Source organism: Mixophyes fleayi, chromosome 1 (assembly GCF_038048845.1).
Source record: "Mixophyes fleayi isolate aMixFle1 chromosome 1, aMixFle1.hap1, whole genome shotgun sequence".
NCBI classification, from domain to species: Eukaryota; Metazoa; Chordata; class Amphibia; order Anura; family Limnodynastidae; genus Mixophyes; species Mixophyes fleayi.
The window spans coordinates 28,392,234-28,415,821 of NC_134402.1; the positions used below are offsets into that span (position 1 = coordinate 28,392,234).

General features: G+C 41.2%; 1 protein-coding gene across 1 annotated transcript; it reads right to left on the minus strand.

Moving 5' to 3' along the window:
- Nucleotides 1-9,071: 9,071 nt before the first annotated feature.
- LOC142155234 (transmembrane emp24 domain-containing protein 11-like) lies at nucleotides 9,072-22,679 on the minus strand. Its single transcript, XM_075211054.1, has 7 exons — nucleotides 22,554-22,679; nucleotides 21,919-21,976; nucleotides 20,353-20,481; nucleotides 16,598-16,698; nucleotides 15,897-16,022; nucleotides 12,099-12,245; nucleotides 9,072-9,221 (listed from the first exon to the last, which is right to left on the minus strand). The coding sequence occupies exons 1-7, from the start codon at nucleotides 22,677-22,679 to the stop codon at nucleotides 9,072-9,074; spliced, it is 837 nt and encodes a 278-aa protein (XP_075067155.1).
- Between the last annotated feature and the right edge of the window lie 909 nt (nucleotides 22,680-23,588).

A 23,588-nucleotide genomic window follows, 5' to 3' on the forward strand; every position in this document is an offset into this window, starting at 1 on the left:
TTAACACTCTATTGGGCATATTCAATTAGCTTTTGGATTCGCGGTAACGCGCGTTGCCGCGAAAAGTGAGCGTTCTTGCGGGTATTACGGTACCGCATTAATGCGGATTTTCGTTCGCAACCCTATGGGCTGCGGACGAAAATCCACGTTATTGCGGTACCGTGTATTACGTTTCGCGGCTGTTCCGGCGCGTTATCGCGAATCCAAAAGCTAATTGAATATGCCCCTATATTTGTAAATGAGAGTATGCATAATAAAATGTATAAAAGGCCTAATCATTGTATTTCAAAATTGTACATCTAGAGATGGGTGCAGGTGGATTACGTCACTTTGAGGCAATCAAGCTTGTGTCGCTCAGTCTATTGATCATGTGGCCATTTGCCACAAACGTGCCCTGTTGCCCTTGTTGAACGAAGGAGCTGATAGCAATACAGACAGAGGGTGGCATTTGGCGATATTGGAGCACACGCTGTGATTTATAGAGCACAAGATTGTTTGGTGCGGCCCTCTGTCAGTAACAAGATGAAACAATACATTTAATCACAGTAAGAAACACTTATCTGCAATAACATATCAGCAGACACGTTAAACAAGTGTTACAAGCTATAACAAACACATTTGACAATAAAGCAGGAAAGAGCTGGGGGCCACAGAAATATTCTGCATAACTATATTAATGTTTGTTGTATTATAACACAGAACAGTACAGATATTAATACAGCTTCATGATACAACGCTTACTGTAAGCAAGAGGTGGGATATACTGCACCCTGCTGGCATTTATTTGTACTGCAATTAGTAGCAAAAGATATGAGGCTGCTTTGAGTTGAGAGAACATGTATGTCTTTATTCAAACATGAGCCGGAGATGTCACGTTGTTTATTGATTAGTGGTAGTTGCTAAAAGCACAAACAATGGCAAAAGTGTGGCTTATTGTAGATGGCCGTACACATCATACATTTACTTAAAGAGATCCTAACACTATATTCTTTTTTTCCCTTTGTATTTGTTCTATGTAAATATTCAATGGATGAATGCACACATATTATTTTTTTAATAAGATTTTATCTAGTTTCTAGGCAGCTGGGTTTCAGGGCTCCGTTACTGCTCTCCTGTCTTATGCTATCCTATCCTCCTGATCGCTCCCCAGTTTACACAGGCAGGGACTTCTCACATACTCCCGCGATCAGCAGGAATAGGCTCCATTCGCTACTTGTTATTTGCTGCTATTAGCGACTTCCTATTGTGGGATCATTACCATTCAGTGATTATTTTCAGTCGCTATTTGCATGTCTGTTTTACATTATATAGATCAGCATGCCTCATTATACTTGATTAGCGCGATGTCTATTGAGGCATTATAGACCTCTATTATATTGCAAAACAGGAGTTGCACCTTACTTATTCAATGGGCATTTATCAGTATGTTTACCCATTTAGACAGCCATAGCTTATTATAGCTCATTGCCGTCTATACGAGTGCTAATAGTTCAGTTTCGGAGTCCTTGCAATATAGATTGCATTTTATATTTTGTCTCATTGTGTGTTATATGTTTGATTTTATATTTTGCTTGCAAGTTCTACCTCTTTTTTAATGGATACCAATAAAATTTATTCATTTTTATCCTCTTATTGGAGTGCCCCATCCACACAGATTTTTTCTTCTTGTTCATTATGCAATTAGTGTAGGGTGCACCCCCTGGGTAATTTATCCCGGGTTTATAATATTTATCTATATATTTTTTTGGAGGAGATTATCCTACTATCTAGTGCGGTGACATTTTCTGTGTTTGCAGATATATTCCGATGAGCTAAGCATAATTAACATTTTTGAAGGGGAAAGATATTTTACATTGTAATCATGACCTCCCCTGTGTAAATAAGTGATACATAAACATTTGTTTTGCTCATTTCAGAATAAATGGATTTTTATTTCAGACTTGTCTGTTTGGAGTTCTGTTCAAGCATCCGGTTATATGTGGGACATGTAAATGTTAGTGGGATTGAGGTTTGTGATTGACGGGGGGTGGTTGAAGCTGAGGGCTAATAATAGGAACTAATGCATACTTTAATTTAATGTTTGCCTCTGGGAGATCCTATAGAGGTGGTGAAGTATGAAGACAGAGGGGGGCGCAGTGTGGAGAAACGCGTCATTTTGCTGTCACCACCCTGTGACACGGTGATGTGATTTTGAGGCGCATAGCCAGAATTCTATCATTTGAAGTGAATCACATAATGGAGGCCCCCATTTCACTAGGAAGTGGCAGGATGCTGGAGAATCTCTTGGTCTCCCAGAAGTGCGGGAGACCGGAATTCACAAATCTCCCACATGAAGGATGAAAATCACACTAACTTAAACCAGAACTCAACAATTAGTTCTAGTTAACTAATACTCAGTGCTTTCATATTAGAGTCAGTATCCTCACATATATATATATATATATATATATATATATATATATATATATATATATATATATATGTACAAGTTAACCCGTGCATGATACTCATGCATTCTAGTCAAATCAAGCTACTTAAGGTGTTAAAAAGGTTCTTGTCATGCATTTGGACCTAGCCCAGGCCTCCTCAGGGGAAGAGCGTTACTTCCCGACGCAAGCGCCCTTTTTTAACGTGGTTTTGTCCACATGTCACCATCTCATCATTCTTCTCCATCGCCTCATCCTTCATCTTCATCGCCACATCTATCCAGATGTCTATCCAGACACAGGGATCTCTCTCAGCGGTCCTGAGTATCACACTTCTCTCGCTCTGTCACCCCCGGCAACCACCAACCACTCCCCACTGTCACCCCCGGCAACCACCAACCACTCCCAACTGTCACTTCTCCTTCAAGAAATATATAGGTCAGTGTATAACTCTGCCCAGCAGGTGGCGCTGCAGCTTGGTTTTTTTTTTTCACACACGCCACTAGGCATTTATATAGTAGATTGCATTCAGTATGTGTTCCATGATTGGTAATGTCACCCAGACTACATCTTATACTATATAAGCATTTCTAGAACTTCAGCTCAAAGATGAATACAGTTGTACAAGACACTGTATGAAGTTATTCATCTAGAAGCCAATATTCTGGATCTAAATGAGTAACTGGCAACACTGAGGTCCACTGTCAGCATGGGGCTCGTGCAGAGCTGGACAAAGTGTGCTTTTCCGTACTGCGCATATGCAGTAAAACAGCATACGTCGGTCTGCAGACTTAGATAAATGGGACGGTATTCTAAATAAATACACTCCCACGCCCCCCCGGCAGCCAGTCCAATGGGTACAGAAAATAATAAAACCTCATAGGACGCTGCTCAAAGTGAGTGGCGCCCTATGACAAGAACATGACTTCAACAAGAGCCCCGCGGAAAATCCACATTGTGATTTTATATATGAACTAGGAGAGTCCTACGCTCTGAGCATATCCATGCACTTTAAGGCAGCCAGGGCATGCTTGGATCAGTAGTGCACCATGGAAAAATGATTTAGTTTCACTTTAATTTTACTTATTAACCCATATCCAGGGGGGCCTCATTCATTTGCAGGTATGATCCCACTAGGCGATTCAGCCCCATTCTGACCGGCCTAGGGATAACTCATACTCAAATGTATGCAATTTGCATACTATGCAGCCTTGCGGGTATCTTAATTTTGCACAGTTTTCACAGATGTAATTTATGTCTATGTTTTTGGGCATGAATTGCGTTCAACTCTCCATAGGCGCCCTGGTGAGGAATTTTGCTGCTGATTGAGCAGGCGCTCATTGGAGTCGGTAGAAGGGATGGGGGATAGGACCGTGAGGTAGGCAGCCTGGTCAGAGAAGAAAGGGCAGAGGGAAGGGTGTAAAAAAGGTTCATACTGATCAGATAGACCCCAATGTATATGCCAAATTGGCTGATTTTGGCTGATATTGATGTCAGTTTGGGAGCAGCATTGCTGCAGCAGGGGAATGACTACTCCAGTGACGATGGAAATAGGAGTGTAGTGACGGGTCAGACGTTCGCTGAATGCAGGGGATATATTATTAGGAGGAATAATGGAGTAATCTGTCACCAGGGCCATGAATGTTAAACAGTCTGCTGTCTCCCGGGTGCTCCGGGTTTGGCATATTGTGATTGGGTTTATAGATTAATGGAAGAGACAGCCGTCATGGTATGTATTGATACCAATGACAAAGGTAGTGGTAGATAGAAGGTTAGTGGTAGATAGAAGGGTAGTGGTAGATAGAAGGTTAGTGGTAGTGGTAGATAGAAGGGTAGTGGTAGACAGAAGGGTAGTGGTAGATAGAAGGTTAGTGGTAGATAGATAGAAGGGTAGTGATAGATAGAAGGGTAGTGGTAGATAGAAAGGTAGTGGTAGGTAGAAGGTTAGTGGTAGATAGAAGGCTAGTGGTAGATAGAAGGGTAGTGGTAGATAGAAGGTTAGTGGTGGATAGAAGGTTAGTGGTAGATAGAAGGGTAGTGGTAGATAGAAGGTCAGTGGTAGATAGAAGGTTAGTGGTAGATAGAAGGTTAGTGGTAGATAGAAGGTCAGTGGTAGATAGAAGGTTAGTGGTAGATAGAAGGGTAGTGGTAGATAGAAGGTTAGTGGTAGATAGAAGGTTAGTGGTAGATAGAAGGTTAGTGGTAGATAGAAGGTTAGTGGTAGATGGAAGGGTAGTGGTAGATAGAAGGTTAGTGGTAGATAGAAAGTTAGTGGTAGATAGAAGGTTAGTGGTAGATAGAAGGTTAGTGGTAGATAGAAGGTCAGTGGTAGATAGAAGGTTAGTGGTAGATAGAAGGTTAGTGGTAGATAGAAGGGTAGTGATAGATAGAAGGTTAGTGGTAGATAGAAGGGTAGTGGTAGATAGAAGGTCAGTGGTAGATAGAAGGTTAGTGGTAGATGGAAGGCTAGTGGTAGATAGAAGGTTAGTGGTAGATAGAAGGTTAGTGGTAGATGGAAGGCTAGTGGTAGATAGAAGGTTAGTGGTAGATAGAAGGGTAGTGGTAGATAGAAGGTTAGTGGTAGATAGAAGGGTAGTGGTAGATAGAAGGGTAGTAGTAGATAGAAGGTTAGTGATAGATAGAAGGGTAGTGGTAGATAGAAGGTTAGTGATAGATAGAAGGGTAGTGGTAGATAGAAGGTTAGTGGTAGATAGAAGGGTAGTGGTAGACAGAAGGTTAGTGGTAGATAGAAGGGTAGTGGTAGATAGAAGGGTAGTAGTAGATAGAAGGTTAGTGATAGATAGAAGGGTAGTAGTAGATAGAAGGTTAGTGATAGATAGAATGGTAGTGGTAGATAGAAGGTTAGTGATAGATAGAAGGGTAGTGGTAGATAGAAGGTTAGTGGTAGATAGAAGGGTAGTGGTAGACAGAAGGTTAGTGGTAGATAGAAGGTTAGTGATAGATAGAAGGGTAGTGGTAGATAGAAGGCTAGTGGTAGATAGAAGGGTAGTGGTAGATAGAAGGGTAGTGATAGATAGAAGGGTAGTGATAGATAGAAGGTTAGTGGTAGATAGAAGGGTAGTGGTAGATAGAAGGTCAGTGGTAGATAGAAGGTTAGTGGTAGATAGAAGGGTAGTGGTAGATAGAAGGTTAGTGGTAGATAGAAGGGTAGTGATAGATAGAAGGTTAGTGGTAGATAGAAGGGTAGTGGTAGATAGAAGGTCAGTGGTAGATAGAAGGTTAGTGGTAGATGGAAGGCTAGTTGTAGATAGAAGGTTAGTGGTAGATAGAAGGTTAGTGGTAGATGGAAGGCTAGTGGTAGATGGAAGGCTAGTGGTAGATAGAAGGTTAGTGGTAGATAGAAGGTTAGTGGTAGATGGAAGGCTAGTGGTAGATAGAAGGTTAGTGGTAGATAGAAGGGTAGGGGTAGATAGAAGGTTAGTGGTAGATAGAAGGGTAGTGGTAGATAGAAGGGTAGTAGTAGATACAAGGTTAGTGATAGATAGAAGGGTAGTAGTAGATAGAAGGTTAGTGATAGATAGAAGGGTAGTGGTAGATAGAAGGTTAGTGGTAGATAGAAGGGTAGTGGTAGATAGAAGGTTAGTGGTAGATAGAAGGGTAGTGGTAGATAGAAGGGTAGTAGTAGATAGAAGGTTAGTGATAGATAGAAGGGTAGTGGTAGATAGAAGGTTAGTGGTAGATAGAAGGGTAGTAGTAGATAGAAGGGTAGTGGTAGATAGAAGGTTAGTGATAGATAGAAGGGTAGTAGTAGATAGAAGGTTAGTGATAGATAGAAGGGTAGTGGTAGATAGAAGGCTAGTGGTAGATAGAAGGTTAGTGATAGATAGAAGGTTAGTGGTAGATAGAAAGTTAGTGGTAGATAGAAGGTTAGTGGTAGATAGAAGGGTAGTGGTAGATAGAAGGTTAGTGATAGATAGAAGGTTAGTGGTAGATAGAAGGTTAGTGGTAGATAGAAGGGTAGTGGTAGATAGAAGGTTAGTGGTAGATACGTGGTTAGTGATGGATAGGTGGTCCTTACAAACTATTTCAGGAAATTAGCCTGTAAATCTAAAGTAAGGACTTTGCAAGGTAGTATTTTCCAAAATACTACCTGTGCCACATACAGTGCCTGAAAGACAGCCGGTGATTAGGGAGCTAAATTGGTGGCTGAGAAGTTGCTGTAGGAAGGTGGATTTGGGACTCTTTTTCTCTTGACTCCAGAATCTACATTAGAGATGGCACCTCAAGGTCCAGCTGTGTTGGGGAGAAGATGGTTATGTGGCTAGTGCATATTTTAAATGAGGAACTGGAGGGAAGGTGAAGATAGAATCTTTGTGCAATATAATGTAGACACAGAACAGTCTATGGTTTAGCCAATGGAAATAGGGGAGTACGGGGGTGGGGGGTGGTAGAAAAAAGTAACAGTACAAATATCAAATATGTGGTAACACATTCTAGTAGTCTTCCAAACAAAATAGGAGAGCTAGGATTGGTAATGTTGGAAGATAATAATGAAATAGTGGGTATAAGTGAACGCTGGTGAACGTTAAGTGATTTTAAAAGAATAAAGGCTGCTTGGGGGATCGGTTAGTGTTTATATCACTGTTTAAGTCAGAAGTTGTGCCACATCTTGAATATAGGTTATAGTTTTGGGGACCTCAATAGAAAGGAAGAGGAGAACTCCAGATTGTTCAGGGAGGACCATTAATACAGGGAATGGAAGGGTTAAAGTATAAAGAGAGGCTTGAAAAACTAGGTTTGTTTACTTTGGAATAAAAGGTGCCTTAGAGGTGACCTAATTAATGAGCTTTATCTCATGAACTTTTCTCTCCAAGGGGTCTATTTATGACCCTTCGTTTTTTTCTGTAGAAACTTTTCAATCCTCATCGCATAGATGCGGATTGAAAAGTTTCTCATATGTATTAAAAATCAACACAGGAACAGCCGTTCCGAAAAACGGCTGCTCCTGTGAAGTCTTACACTTACCTGTCACTGAAGTCTTCTCTTCTCCTCCCTCTGCGGTGCCGATCGTCCCTCTTTCAATCCCTGTGCGCATGCGCCGACCGGTAAACTCGGGCATGCGCACAGAGATCCGTGTCTGCAGGAACCTGAGGCATGTGATGGAGGGATCATGTGATCCCTCCACACATGCGCTGTGCAGCTCTGCTCGTCAGAGCAGCGCTGTTTTCAGTGTAAAGTTTCACTTATGTTGATGTGCGCCAGCTTCAGATGGCGCCAGCTTCAGATGGCGTACATTAACAAGTAAAAAAAAAGAAATATTTCACCTGCCAGTTTTTAATACATAGCGTTCCAGAGCACTCCCCATACATTGTTATGGGGAGTGCTCAGAAAAACGCTAATGGGTGCAAAGCAGCAGATATCGGAGATATGCTAGATTAATACATAGGGATTTTAACGGTAAAGCCCCGAAAACGTAGTTTTCGGGGCTTTACAAGGGGGAAAAACTTTAATAAATAGACCCCCAAGTATCTTACAGAGGATAAGGGTTTATCATCAACATAGGAAGGGTTATTTGCAGTAACCTGGGTTAGCTACAGAATTACTTACTTACCACATTAGGTAGTGATGGCAAATCACTGCCAGAATTAAGAAAAATAGGTTGAATACCTTTCTTACAGACATTGGTATCTGTGGTTATTGGTAGAGGATATTAAGGGGGTGACTGATCCAGGGAATTTATCTGATTAACGTTTTTAGTCAGGAAGGAAGTTTGTCCCCGTCCCCCCCACTGTGAGTCTGAGCTAGCGCCTGTTAGATTGGGGATGTTTGTTTTGCCTTCCTCTGGGTCAACACAATTAGAATTTATGAACGGTCGCCTCTTTTCAACCTTACTAACTAGGTAACTTAAACTTTTTTTTTGTAAGCAAAAGTTAACCCCATCCCCCTGATACCCAGAGTGTTCCCACATGTGAGACCTCCTCTGTCAAGAATTGTCACATATGTTTAAGATAGTTATTAGTAGCTCATCTATAAAAGGGAACTTATTTCTTATGTATAGTGGACCTTTGACTCATATTTCCTTATTACCTCATGTCCAATTGGTGAAGTTAATTTAAGGTTTTGTGTTTTGAAAATTAAAATGAAAAATATAGGTACCAGAAACCCCCCCCCTGTTAATCTCTGTTGCTTTTTAGGAATAATTTCATGCACACAGACATGATGACAGAGGATTGCCTTCTGCTGTCACTGGGAGGAGCAATACTAAACAATTTAAGGAAAAAAGGGTAACACAAGAAGTGGCTTGTATATTTTAGAAGCGATGTTTAAATCATCACCCCACGAACCCCTCTTTAACTTAAACCAAAAGCTGGCAAGTTCTTAATCTCACTCATTTTGAGCCATAACTGCAGGGAAAAGCAGGTGTCTGTAACTCATCAGTAGACCTCTCCAGAAGACCTCCTGTAGAGCTATATTGTCGAGCTATGGACGGATTGTGGCCGCCAGCACCGTGGTGCCATCCAACAAGGGTGGCAAGGGAGATACAGGAGGTAACCCCCTATTTCTAATATTTGGGTGGGCATGTTTGATTACGAAAGGGTTGTAAAAAGTGGATAAACACCTGTTAAAGGAAAACGTCAGAATTTATCTTGTGAACTCAAATTTTTTTTATTGGCTTAAATCATTTTAGACAACTTTTTTGGCTATGAGGAAATCTTTAAAGCGTTTGATTTGCCAGATGCCAACGGTTGTGAGGATGAAAATCTGGGCGATCGCCCACCACAAGACGTTGTTGTTCATGTCTTCACTTCTCTGCCTGTAGTACTCTTCCCGCTCCTGTGCCGGAAGAGAAAGAGTTGTCATTGTGCTATTGTATATTATACCCGAAAACTCAGTTGTAAACATCATTGTGTAGTCAATGTGATAAGGAACCTGTTATAAAGCTCTGGTCTTGGTGCGTGTTATACACATTGAGCCAGGTGCATGTCCGACAACTGTCCCATATACTCGTGCAGACTTCACATCTTTATATTACATAACTCTTTATGAATACAATCATCCCTCCAACAACCTTTTAATAAGGTTTCCCACCTTCAGTTGATTTTAATTTGTTTTCTCGTACATGTCCTACTGCAACATTTATTAAATACAGAGCAATATATGGGTAAAATACAGAGAGAAGCTAGAAAAATATGTCCGGTATCAGACAGAGTTATTACCATCACCCTGTGATATGACCCAGGGGTCTGTTGTGCGTAGGATTCAGTTGTATCTAAAGAGCAGAGTTTTGTTGTATCTCAGTACAACCCTGTTGGATGATTAACATATATTGTTAATAAAGACAGAATGAAGCAAGAAAAAATAGACCACAATGGGCCTGTATCTGCCTATTTTGAGCGTTTCGTACGCAAAATCACTCTGCACATGCCCAGAAAGGGACCATACGTCAGTAACCACAGCCCTGTCTGCTCCGTCATTGTACACAAAGGACACTTACTACAGTCTGTGATTACGGGAAGGGAACAGGGCAAGGAAGGGGTGTTTGGCCGTAGCCAATGTACAGTAAGGGCCAAACTCCAGTGCACGCAGCCACGTCCAAATCAAGCTCTGGGCATCTCTCAGGTACTTGGTTTTCTGCCGTATCTCTTGCTCCAGCTACAAGACTAGTCTAAGTCCTGATCAGCAGTGATGACAGTCTTGTATCCATGCTATAACATGTGTTTGCAATCCGGAACAACTGTGTAAATGTATTTTATGTTCAGTAGACATTAAGAATATCCTAATAAATGTATTTCATGGGAAAACATTTAAAAAAAACACTTTTTTTGCTAGTGTTTTATCATTAATGCCCTTATTACTAACAGGTGACGTTAAGTATTTTTTTTTTGTTCTGTACGTTCTATTGCGAATTTATAAGGTATTGGATGAATCCTGCAGCGCCTTACGTGGTAGAGCACAGCAGACCTACAGCCAAATTCATCAGCGCAGGTATCTTCAGATTTGTTCTCTGTTGAATTCAGGAGTGCGCAGACGGAAAAAACACCGGGCACAGAATGTCAGTCATCCAGAAACAAATGTATAAATGATCCGCCCCCCTGCATACGTACATCACCGCCTTGAGAAAGTCACCTAGGTGACGAAACGCGTTGGCCAATCATCTGCCACTTCCGGTTTTGTGCACATCCGGTTTTGGACATTCAGTAAGCGTGCGCTCCGTGGTTGGGACACACGCCGCTACTTCACTCGCCATAACAGATTACCTGAAATCTGTGGACCCCCTTGATCGGGCATTTCATCATCCACTGTGAGGACATCTTTTACCATTTGTACTGCACTTGGACTTAACTGGACACCTCAGGACCAGTCAACATACCCGGGATTTCCGTCAAGCGCAAGTATCCCTTTATATATCTCTGGGAAATATTGCTGCTATTTCAATGGACAATCCATTTACAAGGACTTCCTTATTTTCACCCACAGATGTCAGGATCCCTCCGCTGGATCATAGCATCATAACAGATATTAGTTAATATCTTTTTTTTGTGACATATCTTATCGTCATCAATGTACTGTTTTATGACATGTGAATTTGCATTTCTCGTTTTTATATTGTGGTCCACCCACCATTATTATTGATAAAGACCATTTCCTTTATACATCCAGATATACTATCATTTATTAAGTCATAGCGCAGAATATTCTATTTGTATCTATAAGCTTCCAGGTTGGACTTCTCTGTTATTCCGCTGCTTAAACTTATAACTATCCGTAGTGCGCTTCCCCTCTAACAAACCATCCGTAGCGCCGTACAGAGACGGACAGAATCACAGTACAGGGTGAGACAGCACGGTACAGTTAACAAAAAAGCACAGTAACTCGGAAGCTCAAAGTACAGCGAGATGAGAGGTGAGAGCCCCCAGCGGAGTAGAGAGAGGGGTAGAAGGGCAGAAGGACCTCACGGAAGAGACAAGGAGCTGGAGAGCAGAGTCAAGGTGGTGGAGAACAGGAGGAGAGGAGACCATGCTCGAAGGAGCATACAATCTACGTTGAGGGTAGGACGGACAGAGACGCAAGGGTAGGAGGAGGAAAGGGGGAGAGCGGAGGCAGAGACGGAGAGTGGGGGAGATATTGATTTATTTATGAGATTTATGTACTGAGATCAGTAACAGATAGCGCTCTAGGACACCAGGAGGGGTAGCGCTCTAGGACCAGAGGGTAGGGGGGCCCCCCTCCCCCACCATAAACTCCAGCATCACTTACCCTGTGGATGGGAGCCTCTGGCCTGTAGCAAGTGTAGTGAGGCTGGGGGGGTATATGTGAAAAGGGATGAGTCAGAGGCATTCATGACAAGGGGAGAATAGTGGGGGGAGCATGTGTAGTAGCATTAAAGATCGAAGCCAGGGCAGTGGTGGCTATTAGATGCATGGGGGCCTTAATTTCTGATGGTGGTTCTCACTGGAATTATTTCATGACATATTTTCATTATATTGATAAAAAAATCTGGAAAGCCATCAGATCAGGCCTGTCCCACATGTGTCTCTCAAGGTATTGTGACACTACAAGTCCCAGCATGCCCTGAAAGCTATTGGCCAAGCATGCTGGGGCTTGTAGTTTCAAAACACCTGGTGAGCCACAGCTTGGCCAGGCCTGTATCAGATTATTGCTAACAATATTCACAGTGTAAAGTAAGCGAATGATAATAACAATACATACTCTCTGATATTCTTGCTCTTTCATAATATGATTGACTTCCCCTCGAAGGTGTTCAAGACCGAATGAGACTTCCTTCACTTTGTCCTTTGGATCGACAGTCGCGTAATCAAACGGATGCTCCCCGACCTGAATGTCCAGGTGAATGCGCTGACAACACATCATAAACCTGTCAGTGGCTTTAAGATTCTTTGTACATAAAATACATGTGTATTTGTGTGTCTGTGTGTTGAACAAGGGGTGGAAAGTGATAAAATGACACACAATCTGATCTGCTGCGGCTATATCTGTTGTTGTGTGAGCATAATTTTTGTGAAAGGGATAAGTAATGTAACTGATAATGGTGCATTGTTCTTAGGGTGTCCTAGACATATGCTTTACTTTGGGGAATAAACCATTGATAACTTAAAAGAGTTTTTACATCATATTTGCCAACTCTCCCAGAATGTCCGTGAGACTCTCGGATTCCGAGTAGGTCTCCCGAGATTCCCGGGAGAGAAACGCAGCCTCCCGCTTCTGCCCACTTCCTAGTGAAGTGGGCACAATTAGATCCAAAACACTGTAAGTTTTAAGGAATCGCTGTAAAATTAAGTTACATGGGTGGGGCCAAAATGATGTGATTTGCTGAGCCCCCACCCCCCCTCCCACAAGCCCACATCCCCCCGGCAGCTCCTGAACGCCGACTTCAAGAAGTCAGCAAGTATGTTTTACACCTTCCACCTTCTTTTATACACCAAGCAGATTGTTTATTTCTAATTGCCCTTGGATACGACACAGATCAGTTCTGTTCTTTACATTGAATACAACATTAAAATTGAAATGGAAAATTTAGAACACTTCCTAGTAAGGAAGGGAAGATAAAGTAGTTAATTGTGTAAAGGTTACATGAAGGCATTTAGAAATCAATTTTTTACGAACGTAGAAAGCTTATTTAAGGATTTCAGCTGTAGTGAACTCCTTAAATAAGTTTTAAATACTTATAGGTAAATAAATTTAAATACTAACATTACCTTGTTGAAATGCAGAAAATCTAGTAGCATAAAGGCTGAATTAATGAACTATGCATGTTAAATGCCACAATGTTTCTCAAGGATACATGTTGTTCTAGCCCCTCTATTAGACTGGCTCACACATGCAGGAGTTTATGTAGCTGAAATAATCTGTGCTGCTGTTAACGTTCTAATGGCCCGATTGGTTACACGTTGGCCTAACCCAGCCCACTACATCTCCTGCCTGTGTCTAGGTTTGTAGTTTTTGTAGTTTGTAGTTTTCAGGAATAAATTCAGTAGATTCTCTGACTCTCGGACAATTGTTTTTAAGCATTTTTGACTACTTCACAGTGAAGGCACCCCATTACTAATAATCAGGTTAATTATTAATAGGGTTTTAAAAAAAAAAAAAATACTGCCTACAAATTATCCAGTGCTTTACAGGGAGAATATTTAATCATTCACATCAGTGGCTACCCCAGTGGAGCTTACAATCTGTATTCCCTACCATACACAGGGGCAAACTCAGGATTTGTAGAGGGGGGTTTCCACACCATGCCGCCAGTGGGCGTGACCAGCATGCATCGGGCGTGGCTATAATATTAGACAGTGCTTGGCTGCTCTCCAACTCTTCCTATCCTCATAATATACATGGGCAATGCTGTGTGCACTACTGTTAGGTGGGGGGGGGGGGTTCCAGGCACTAGGAAACTCTGTTTGCTTATGACACAGACACAAACTAGGGTTTTTTTTTGTCAGAAGACAATTTACCTACCATGTATGTCTTTGGAGTGTAGGAGAAAGCCGGAAATACTTGGAGGAAACTGATGCAAACCCGGTGAGAACGTAAAAAAAAAAAAAATCCCCACAGATAGAGCCCTGTTTGGAAACGAACCCATGCGGGATGTACATCTGTGTAATTCCTAACAAACCATAGAATGTCTGGATTGACATCCTTCAGTGTAGGGACAAGATGCTCCTTGTGTATCCTTCAATAAACACACAATGACTGCAAGTAAAGTGGTTTACATGGTTCTGCATTGAATTTCCTTATGGCAGTGTAGATTATTCCACAGTCTGTGCTGCTGTTCTCTACATCACTGAAGCAGGATAATTCAGCAGATACTGTACTGATTTCCAACACGTCTTTGCAATATTACTTTAATTTTACACTTCTGGAGCCTGATCGCATCCACTTTAGCAGCCACTCTGACGGGCTCTTGGGAGAATGGAGTGTGAAATTGCCTAACTCTAAGTGGATTTGTTTGCTTCACTGTCTCGAGTCTCAGTAAAATAACTGTCTAAATATTTTATGTTTCTACAGAGAAGGATTTAGATTTAGAAGTTCAGAATTATTTTGTCTAATGTGGCCTTACTTGATAATTGATGGTGAACAGCTGTTGCACGCTTCACTGTAGGCTTTTAGTCGTCTGTAATGTACAAATCTCACACAGTAAAGGAACGTTACAGCCGGCACATCCCTCACAGTACACAGAGTGGAGAGAGCCATTGTTTGGGTTGAAGCAATATTCAGTCTACGAATTCACTAGGAACTATTGAAAATACAGAGGCGCCAAGTGCCTCAGGCCTTCGTAATCATAGGCAAACCAAGGGGGGTTTCCTAGTGCCTGGAAACCCCCTCCAAGCCTGGGGCACTGTATAATTGAGGTGGCTGGACCCTGTCCCCGCTTCACACAGCTCTACTTGAAAAGGGAGAGCTGCGTGCACCTAACAGTAGTGCACACAGCATTGCCCATGTATATTATGGGGATAGGAAGAGTTGGAGAGCAGCCAAACACTGTCTAAAATTATAGCAACGCCCCCCATGCATGCTGGTCACGCCCACCGGTGGCGTAGTGTGGAAACCCCCCTCTACACATCCTGCGTTTTCCCCTGGTAATGTCACTAGTTCTTGGAGAATTCTCATGAATATCTGGTTCACAAGGTGCCTCATGTCTCAGTTATGTCACCTAGGCCCTAGTGATTTTTTTAGTGTCTATCATGGAACTGGTGTACAGATTTTAGAAGTGTTTGCAGTTGGTGACAGTTTCCAGCATCTTGTCCAAAAAGTAGTTCTATGCTGGAGTTACGACTTTGCTCTCTGGATGATGATAGTTGGGAGGAGGTTCTGAAGGTACAAAAGTTGAGCCTGTTGAGTTCAATTCATTGAACTCTTTGGGATAGGTTCTTATAATGGTTGTAACTTGTTTAGGTCTTAAAAAAGACGTAAGGGTGTGTTGTGTGTGGTTTTATGACACGACCCGCTTCATCCTAGCACATCCTCGGCCACCTTGCAGGCAGACAGGCCACATTGCAGAAGAGCAGGCTGCTATCTTGGAAGTCTAGGAGGTCTATCCCTAATGTCGGGAATATTCAGGACATTCTAGAGGGTTTGGCAACTACAACCAATGGTGCCCTGTCAAAACCACTCACTTGGCTTGAGCACCAAGTGTCTGGATCTTTCAGATGACCAAATCCGACAGTGATCAACCTGTGTATGGACACCTTCAATCCTATATAAGAGAAATGTCTATACTGTCTAGGGTAAAATGGGCAGACTGCATAGAACAATTGGCTCATCATCTGCCATCAATCTGTCCTCTATATGCCACCAGAGTACCCGCTGACGTCCTCTATATGCCACCATAGTACCTGCTGACGTCCTCTAAATGTCACCAGAGTACCCGCTGACGTCCTCTATATGCCACCATAGTATCTGCTGACGTCCTCTAAATGCCACCAGAGTACCCGCTGACATGCACACAGTTCCTTACATGCGCTATGAGACTTATCTCTAGGCTTGGATACTTACCAGCCTGCTTGAAGCGAATGCTATAAGGTTTGTAGAATTTGACTGCATGCAGATCACATGCTCCCCAGTGGAATGTGATGTAAATGTAAATTTTCCATCTGGTCCATAGAGTTTTGATACCAATATCTGTAAATGTATAAACAACACAAGTTATATAATGGATAAAGTGCATTGGAACTGAAAGGTATGAGGATATTGCACGCCGCCGTGTCTGTTCATGATTATGCTATGAAACAAAATAATGCATATGGTGGCACACAGGGGGAGAGCTTTGTCAGAGGGTTCAGAGTGAATTCATTATCGTTTTCTTTAACCTAATATTCAAATAGCAACACATAAGTTCATTATCTGTAATTCATTTAGGAAGAGTAAGGAGCAGTTCGCAGTTACTCGTGTAGGCTAATGCTATTTATGTTTTAAGTAGACCTCATATATTTTTGACCTTTGTTTGCTGACCAGAACTATATGAAATAAAACACCCTGATCTCTGTTGGTGTCAGCTCCCTATTGGCTGGGATCATGCTATGCAGCCAATAGGGAGAGGCCGGGACATTCTCTAGTGCTGAACAGATATCATTCTTAGACATAGAAGTGTAACAATTCCACATTGTACTTTGTAGGATAAGGCATTTCCTAAACTGACCATTAGCTGCCTCTGTACTAGCATAGTTAGACAACACAGTATGTTACAGTATATATACCTCGTCATTCGGAGCTTTGACAGTCACGAACATTCCAAGCCCGGGAGCAGACGGTAGGTAATCATGTCGATTCATATCCCATTTTTGTAATTTATAGCGACCTTAGCAGATAAAAACAACATGTTGTTCACGTTTAAATACAAATAACATCTACTGTAAAACCAATGCTGAAAGGGGGAACATAAATACAAAACTCATAAATAGTGGTAAGTATATAAGTTTAAAAAAAACAACTGTGCTACTTACATCTGGAATTACATAGCACATTTGCTGTCTAGTGTATATTGCATAAAATGATTACACTGTTTTTTAAACACTGCATAGAGAACACCATGTATCATTACTTTGTATTATTCCTTTGACAAATTAAAGAATTTTGCTCAGTATAGAGATGAATTGTGTGGCCTCATATCGACCCCTATTTAAATGTGTGAGAGAAATGCAGATTCTAATAGCATCTCACATAAATGAAGGACAGTGCCCAGCTAGCTGCGCCATTCCTCTCAAATAATAATAATGAGAATGTATTTATTTTCCGATATTAGGGCTTATATAAATTATTGTTACACAGCCGGCTGGAGGGACATTGCGTTAGGTGTCATGGGTATTAAAGTAATTTTATCGTTTTCCAATAAGCATTGTCTAAGCGATTTCTTGTGTTTCCAAAGCACAAACAATATATTTAGCAGATGCGAAAGTTTTAGCAGTTCAATACATAATTATACTACAGTACAGCCGATACCAAAGATACATACATACCGCTGCACTCGCCTGCGCTCCGCTGGTACCAGCTTACAGTACTTCACTCCAAAATACTGTGGTCAGAGAATGACTGAAGCCAGTGCCAGCAAAGCTGTATTATATACACTCAGTGTTACAGAAAAGACAATACAGATGACGTGGCTTGCTTCTATAGGTCCAGGCTTCAGGAGGGTCCAGTGTAAACAGGTCATAGGCTAGTTCAAACAACCCCCTCCAAGGGTGAGGGTCAACATTCCAGATGATTCTCCCGCTCAGAAACCAGTTTAAGCTAGTCTATTTGCTTTATACAGTCAGTATCACTTTAAACATTTATTCCCTAACATCGCTAACTAGAGTATGCAATGTGCGAACCGGACAACTGCTGATGAATAGGGGATTAAAATGATACTAAACATTACATAGTTCCTGCAACCTGAACCTTAAATATCACTAAAGTGTACATTTAATATATATATATATATATATATATATATATATATATATATATATATATATATATAACTATAAACTAAATACCATCTGCTGATAAATCACTGTGGAATGGAACCCTTATAAATATGAAATATATAAATAAATAAATGTGAGACTGCGAGTGGAGCTTTATCGTGAGATCGCACCGTGCCACGTGTTACATGCGTACTGATCGCTATCGCACGGTAAAACAATATTAACCAATATATTTTCGTTCATCCAATTATACGACTTCGACATGAGAGAAATAGGACAATGCATTGATATAAAGCTGGGTTACTAAAGCACGTTCTCTCTTTCCTTTTGTTACCAAATTCAGTAAAACTTCTGTAGCAATCTACACCAATTGTCAATCAAGGTGATCAAGGGTTTTAAACTGTTGGAAAATAAGATTTCTACTGGAACAATGCTAAAAAATCTTAACTCGTGCAAACCTTTGTTTAAGATGTCAATTTTTACTGTTAATGCTCAATTTTTTTTCTACTATAACATTAATGAAACACAAAATTATAGTTGGATTTAAAGAGCATCTATCGTCTACACACAGTGGAGGCTGGTATTGTGCCTCAGAGATTGCACTAGTTCTTAGTAAATTAGAAGACTTCTTTCTCATATATATTGGTTAAACCCACACAATGGCTCCCTCCATTTGTGTAGGAGATATGAGCACTTAGAGAGTGTACATTATAAGGATATCCGTGATGTTATGGCATAATATAAAGGTGATTAGGCCACAGACTGAGTGCTTTATCACTGGTCACTCCTAGATGAGGGTGAAAGGTCATAAAATATACTGTATGGGGTATGTCTTTACTCATAACACAAATTTTCTGATGAGTGCTGGAATGGCAACATCATAAAGTGACAGCTTTAATCAATAATGTCAATAAGCGCAATTTATTACCATATAATACATGTGTGATGGTAATATATGAACAAATTCCAGTAAATGATATCTGTACAAACCACACATGCTCACTGACCCCCGTGAACTGGTTTTGGTTTTGGATCTGGATTAGCTTTGGGTTTTGGTTTTGGTTTTGGCAAAACCACCCTTGTGTGTTTTGGTTTTGGTTTTGTATTTTTTTTTATTTTTTTTTAGGGAAACCTCCCTAAAATATGCTGAAATCTCATGCTCTTTTTGCTCTTTTTTTTGTTCCTTCATTATTATTAACCCCAATAACACTAATTTCAAGTCATTTGCAGTCAATTTCGGCCACCTCACAGATCACAATATTATTTTCATACACTTTCGGACAAAGACTGCAGCGACCTGGCTGGATGGTAAGCGACAGAGCAATGACACAAACACACAGCAGTTCCTAGCACATCTAGGACACATTGGCACACAGCAGTGGCAGAAAACAAAAATGTGAATCTTCCCTCCCTCCCACCCTCTGTGATGTTGGATCTCTAAAAGGAATTCAAAACTCGCGAGTTCCGAGATCCGACGACGTCACAATGACATTTTGCCTCTTTTTCAATTCTGAGGGCGCGCGACGGAACCGAGCCGGCTCGTCTCGGTACTCGGATCTCCTAAGTTCGGGTGTGTTCGGATCCCAAGGAACCGAGCCTGAACATCTCTAGTACAAACATTGATTTCAGATGTCATTTCTTATAATTGGTGTTCATTAGAAAAATTTCTGTATTATAAGGAATAAAGCAGTCCTATTGTAATGGATATTGTAAGTCACCTCGGAATTATGTGACCTGTATAAAATCGCTGGGCCTTGTGTTTTTACATGGTCACACCATTCATTGGTGACTTTTAATCACCATTTACCTATTTATATAGCGCTACTAATTCCGCAGCGCTGTATAGGGAACTCACTCACATCAGTCCCTGCCCCAATGGAGCTTACAGTCTAAATTCCCTAACATACATTTTGGAGTGTGGGAAGAAACCCACACAAACACAGGGAGAACATACACACAGATAAGACCATGGTCGGCAATTGAACTCATGACCCCAGTGCTGTGAGGCAGAAGTGCTAACCACTGAGCCACAGTGTTTTCCATATAATTCACAGTGCATATCCCAAGTACTATAGTCAGAACCAGCGTAAGCCACATATAGGTAGATCACAGCTTGATGTCGATATAGCCATTTGGTAATCTGTAATTATATATGTTTTATGACTGACTGAAGCCAGTGTCTAGCAGACCTGGTTTTAATTAGTCACAGAATCGGGATCATTTGCACAGGTTAGTTACTGAAGTGAAGCAATGGCAACCGTAGTTGTCTGGTGACCACACATGTTCCAGTTATAATCATCCACTGAATAAGATTAGCGATTCCACACACAGCAAAATGTGGCAGCAATGTATTCAAAAACATAGGATGACTTTACATTATATCAGGAAACTAAATGTGGCAACACAATCTCCTCCAACATCAAAAAGAATGTATTTTGTTTGTTGAGGATAGTCACATCCACCCATACACAGTACATACGGGCCTGTTAAGGTATCTGAGAGACGCTTCCTATAAGAAATATCACATACATGTGGTATGATCCTACCTGTCACCAACATGTCAGCCGGGAGGTCTTCTATGACACATTTTTCCTCTTTCTCTGCTGAGTGGTAGTACATCGCGTATCCTAGTGTCCAGAAAGAGAGCGCGACTAGTAACTGTATGACTGCCATGTCTGTAATCAGAGTATAAGGAAAGCGTGTACGCCGTGGTAATCAGCCAGGTTCTTTGGTAACACCTACATACTGATTCCCATGGGAAGGTGCATCTGGTTGATATTTGCTTGTTAATAATCTACCAAAAGTACATGAAAGGTTAAAAGATGCGTGAAGTTGTGTTCTGTGCACTTCTATGATGATATCCAGTTTCACTATAAATATTTATAATAATAAGATTAAATTGGAGTAACATTGTTGCTGTTCAACACAATTAAATGACTATAATTTACTTCTCAAAGAGCAACATGCATTACTGCCAGAGTCACATACTCTGTATCAATTCTTGTTCTATCTACTTCATTATGTTTAGCCTTGTGCGTCTTCTATAAGTGCAAATTTATGGATCGCCTGCATTTAATTATATAATTTATGAACTTGAAAATATAGGGTTGATTTAAAAAAAACAAACAACAAAACCCATCAAGACGCAGTTTTGCTCTAACTTCTAAATGGGAGCTACAATTATTAGATGTAAGTTATGAATTCCCCTGGAGACAGATTCCTCTGCCACCCGCCTAGGATTGGGCCACCTCATGCCAGACCTCATGAATCGAGAATGCACCTCTGCTTATGCTAACAGTTCTCCAAGTGTGCCAAGATCCAGGGCAAAATACACTGGACCTGATTCACGTACAATTATTTGCGTAATGTGTTTTGTGTGATCTCACAATGCGCACGCCCAAAAACCAAACTAAAGTATCCGAACACAATAGAACAAAATTCATATTCGCACACATCTGGGGGTAAATGCATCAAGCTGAGGGTTTTTCTTCAGCGAGTTTGAAAAGTGTAGATGTTGCCTATAGCAACCAATCAGATTCTAGCTATCATTTTGTAGAATGTACTAAATAAATGCTAGCTAGAATCTGATTGGTTTTTAAACCCGCCAAAAACTCTCAGCTTGATACATTTACCCCCTGATATCTATCAATCTTTATGACTTGAGAGCCCATAAGTCATCCTCTTAATTATTATTATTATTACTATTATTATTATTATTATTATTATTATTAATAACCTGTTTTATATAACACCAACATATTACACAGAATATTTTTTAATCATTCACATCAGTCCTGCCCCAGTGGAGTTTACAATCTGAATGCTCTTCCACACAACATGCACTAGGGTCAATATCGGCCAAAGCCAACAGCAAGTATATTTTTGGAGTATGGGATGAAACTGGAGCACACGGAGGAAATCACACAAAAAACATAGAAAGTCCACACAGGTAGTGCCCTGGTTGGAATCTAGTCCCATATTTAGTTTTAGTACTTTTATGTAATGAAAGGGGTGGTTCTAAAATGTTAAGGGGATGGATTTTTGATGTGACGTTTACACTTTTGCACAGTGCAGCACTTCAAATGTTTTTACCCAGTGGTCGTATGACATACCATCCTTTCTCATCAGCAAATATAGCAGGAGTATGTCTGCAAATCGATCCTGTCTGAACTGAGAAGAAAGACTGCAGATTCACACTGCTAAAGCTGGGTAGACACCTATCAATCTTATTTCAGATGCGATTGAACAACTGAAAGTTCCGATGAGCATGCAGATTCACCTTCAGATCCGTGATCTTCATCTCTCATAACCATCTGCTGAAAATATCTTGACTCTGCAAACGAGCTACAGATATCTGCCTACGCTGCTGGTCATGAGTGCGTACACACTTCTACATCGTTCCATCGTTAATTGTGATTTTTAGTAAGTTTATGAAACCAAATCAACAGATGTGATGTGTTTTAGTACGAAAAAACATGATCGTGGGAGCGTGCACATTCTTGCAATATCTAACCAAATCGTTGTGAATCGTATGATCTGCACAATCATTGTATAGTTGTGTGCCCAGCTTAAGAGCTGCCAATTACACTGCTGTGAGGAGTTGAGTGTTAGCAAGTTACTTCTATGCTACAATGTATCTATCTTATGAAATTTCAGGAGGCCAATATGCCCTTTTTGCAGCCATCTTAAAGACACCAGACATTTTCTGCAGAGCCAGACCAGATGGTACATCTCTGTCACGCCTCACCTGGACTAACTCTTCCCTTAAGAGCCTGGTGTTTTCCTCCTGTGCCTCCGCAGGTCGCAGCTCCTGAGCTTGCTGCTCTTGCTCTGCAGCACCCACATTCATGAGGGCTCTCGAAACTTCCTCCATGTGAATGGCTACTCGGGTTGAGTACTTGCTTCCCTGAGCATCTGCACTTCTGACACCAATTATGATACGAGCACACTTCTCTTGATACAGACACAAACACCTTCTTATTTGTTTACTTTGTTTTATTGTCAGAATTGCAAAGTAGTAGACAACATATAAGTTCCAAACATTTTCTGGTGACCCTAACGCTATTTTAACATAGACCAGCTCTCTAGACACTGGCCAACTTATTAAGCGTTGGTCACACTGAACTGAATGCAGGTTTTTATACTTGATACTCCGTCCTAGCTTGATGAGCAGATGACACTCCCACCTTCCCTTTAAAAAGGAGTTCTCTCAGCTGCTCTTGTTTGATTGATTTTACTGCAGACACACACTGATTGTGGCATCTATGGGAAAAATATACTTCCAAAGCATGTAAGTTAATCAAACTCTATAATTTTATTTTGTCACACATATGTCCTCCTCATGTGCATTATCCTGCAGAAAGAGGCAACTGCCATTAGGGAATACCATTGCATTGAAGGGGGTGTAGTTTGTCTGCAACAATGTTTAGGTAGTGACAGGTAGGTGGTACGTGTCAAAGTAACATCCACATGAATGCCAGGACCCAAGTTTCCCAAGAGAACATTGCCCAGAGCATTAAACACCCTCCACCGGCTTGCCTTCTTCCCATAGTGGATCTTGGTACCATCTTTTCCCCAGGTAATCGACACACATGCACCCGGCCGTCCACATGATGTAAAAGAAAACATGATTCATCAGACCAGGCCACCTTCTTCCATTGGTCCATGGTCCAGCTCTGGCACTCACGTGCCCATTGTAGGTGCTTTTGGCAGTGGCAAGGTTCAGCATGGGCACTCTGACCAATCTGCCACTACGCAGCCCCATGTGCAGTATGCTGTGATG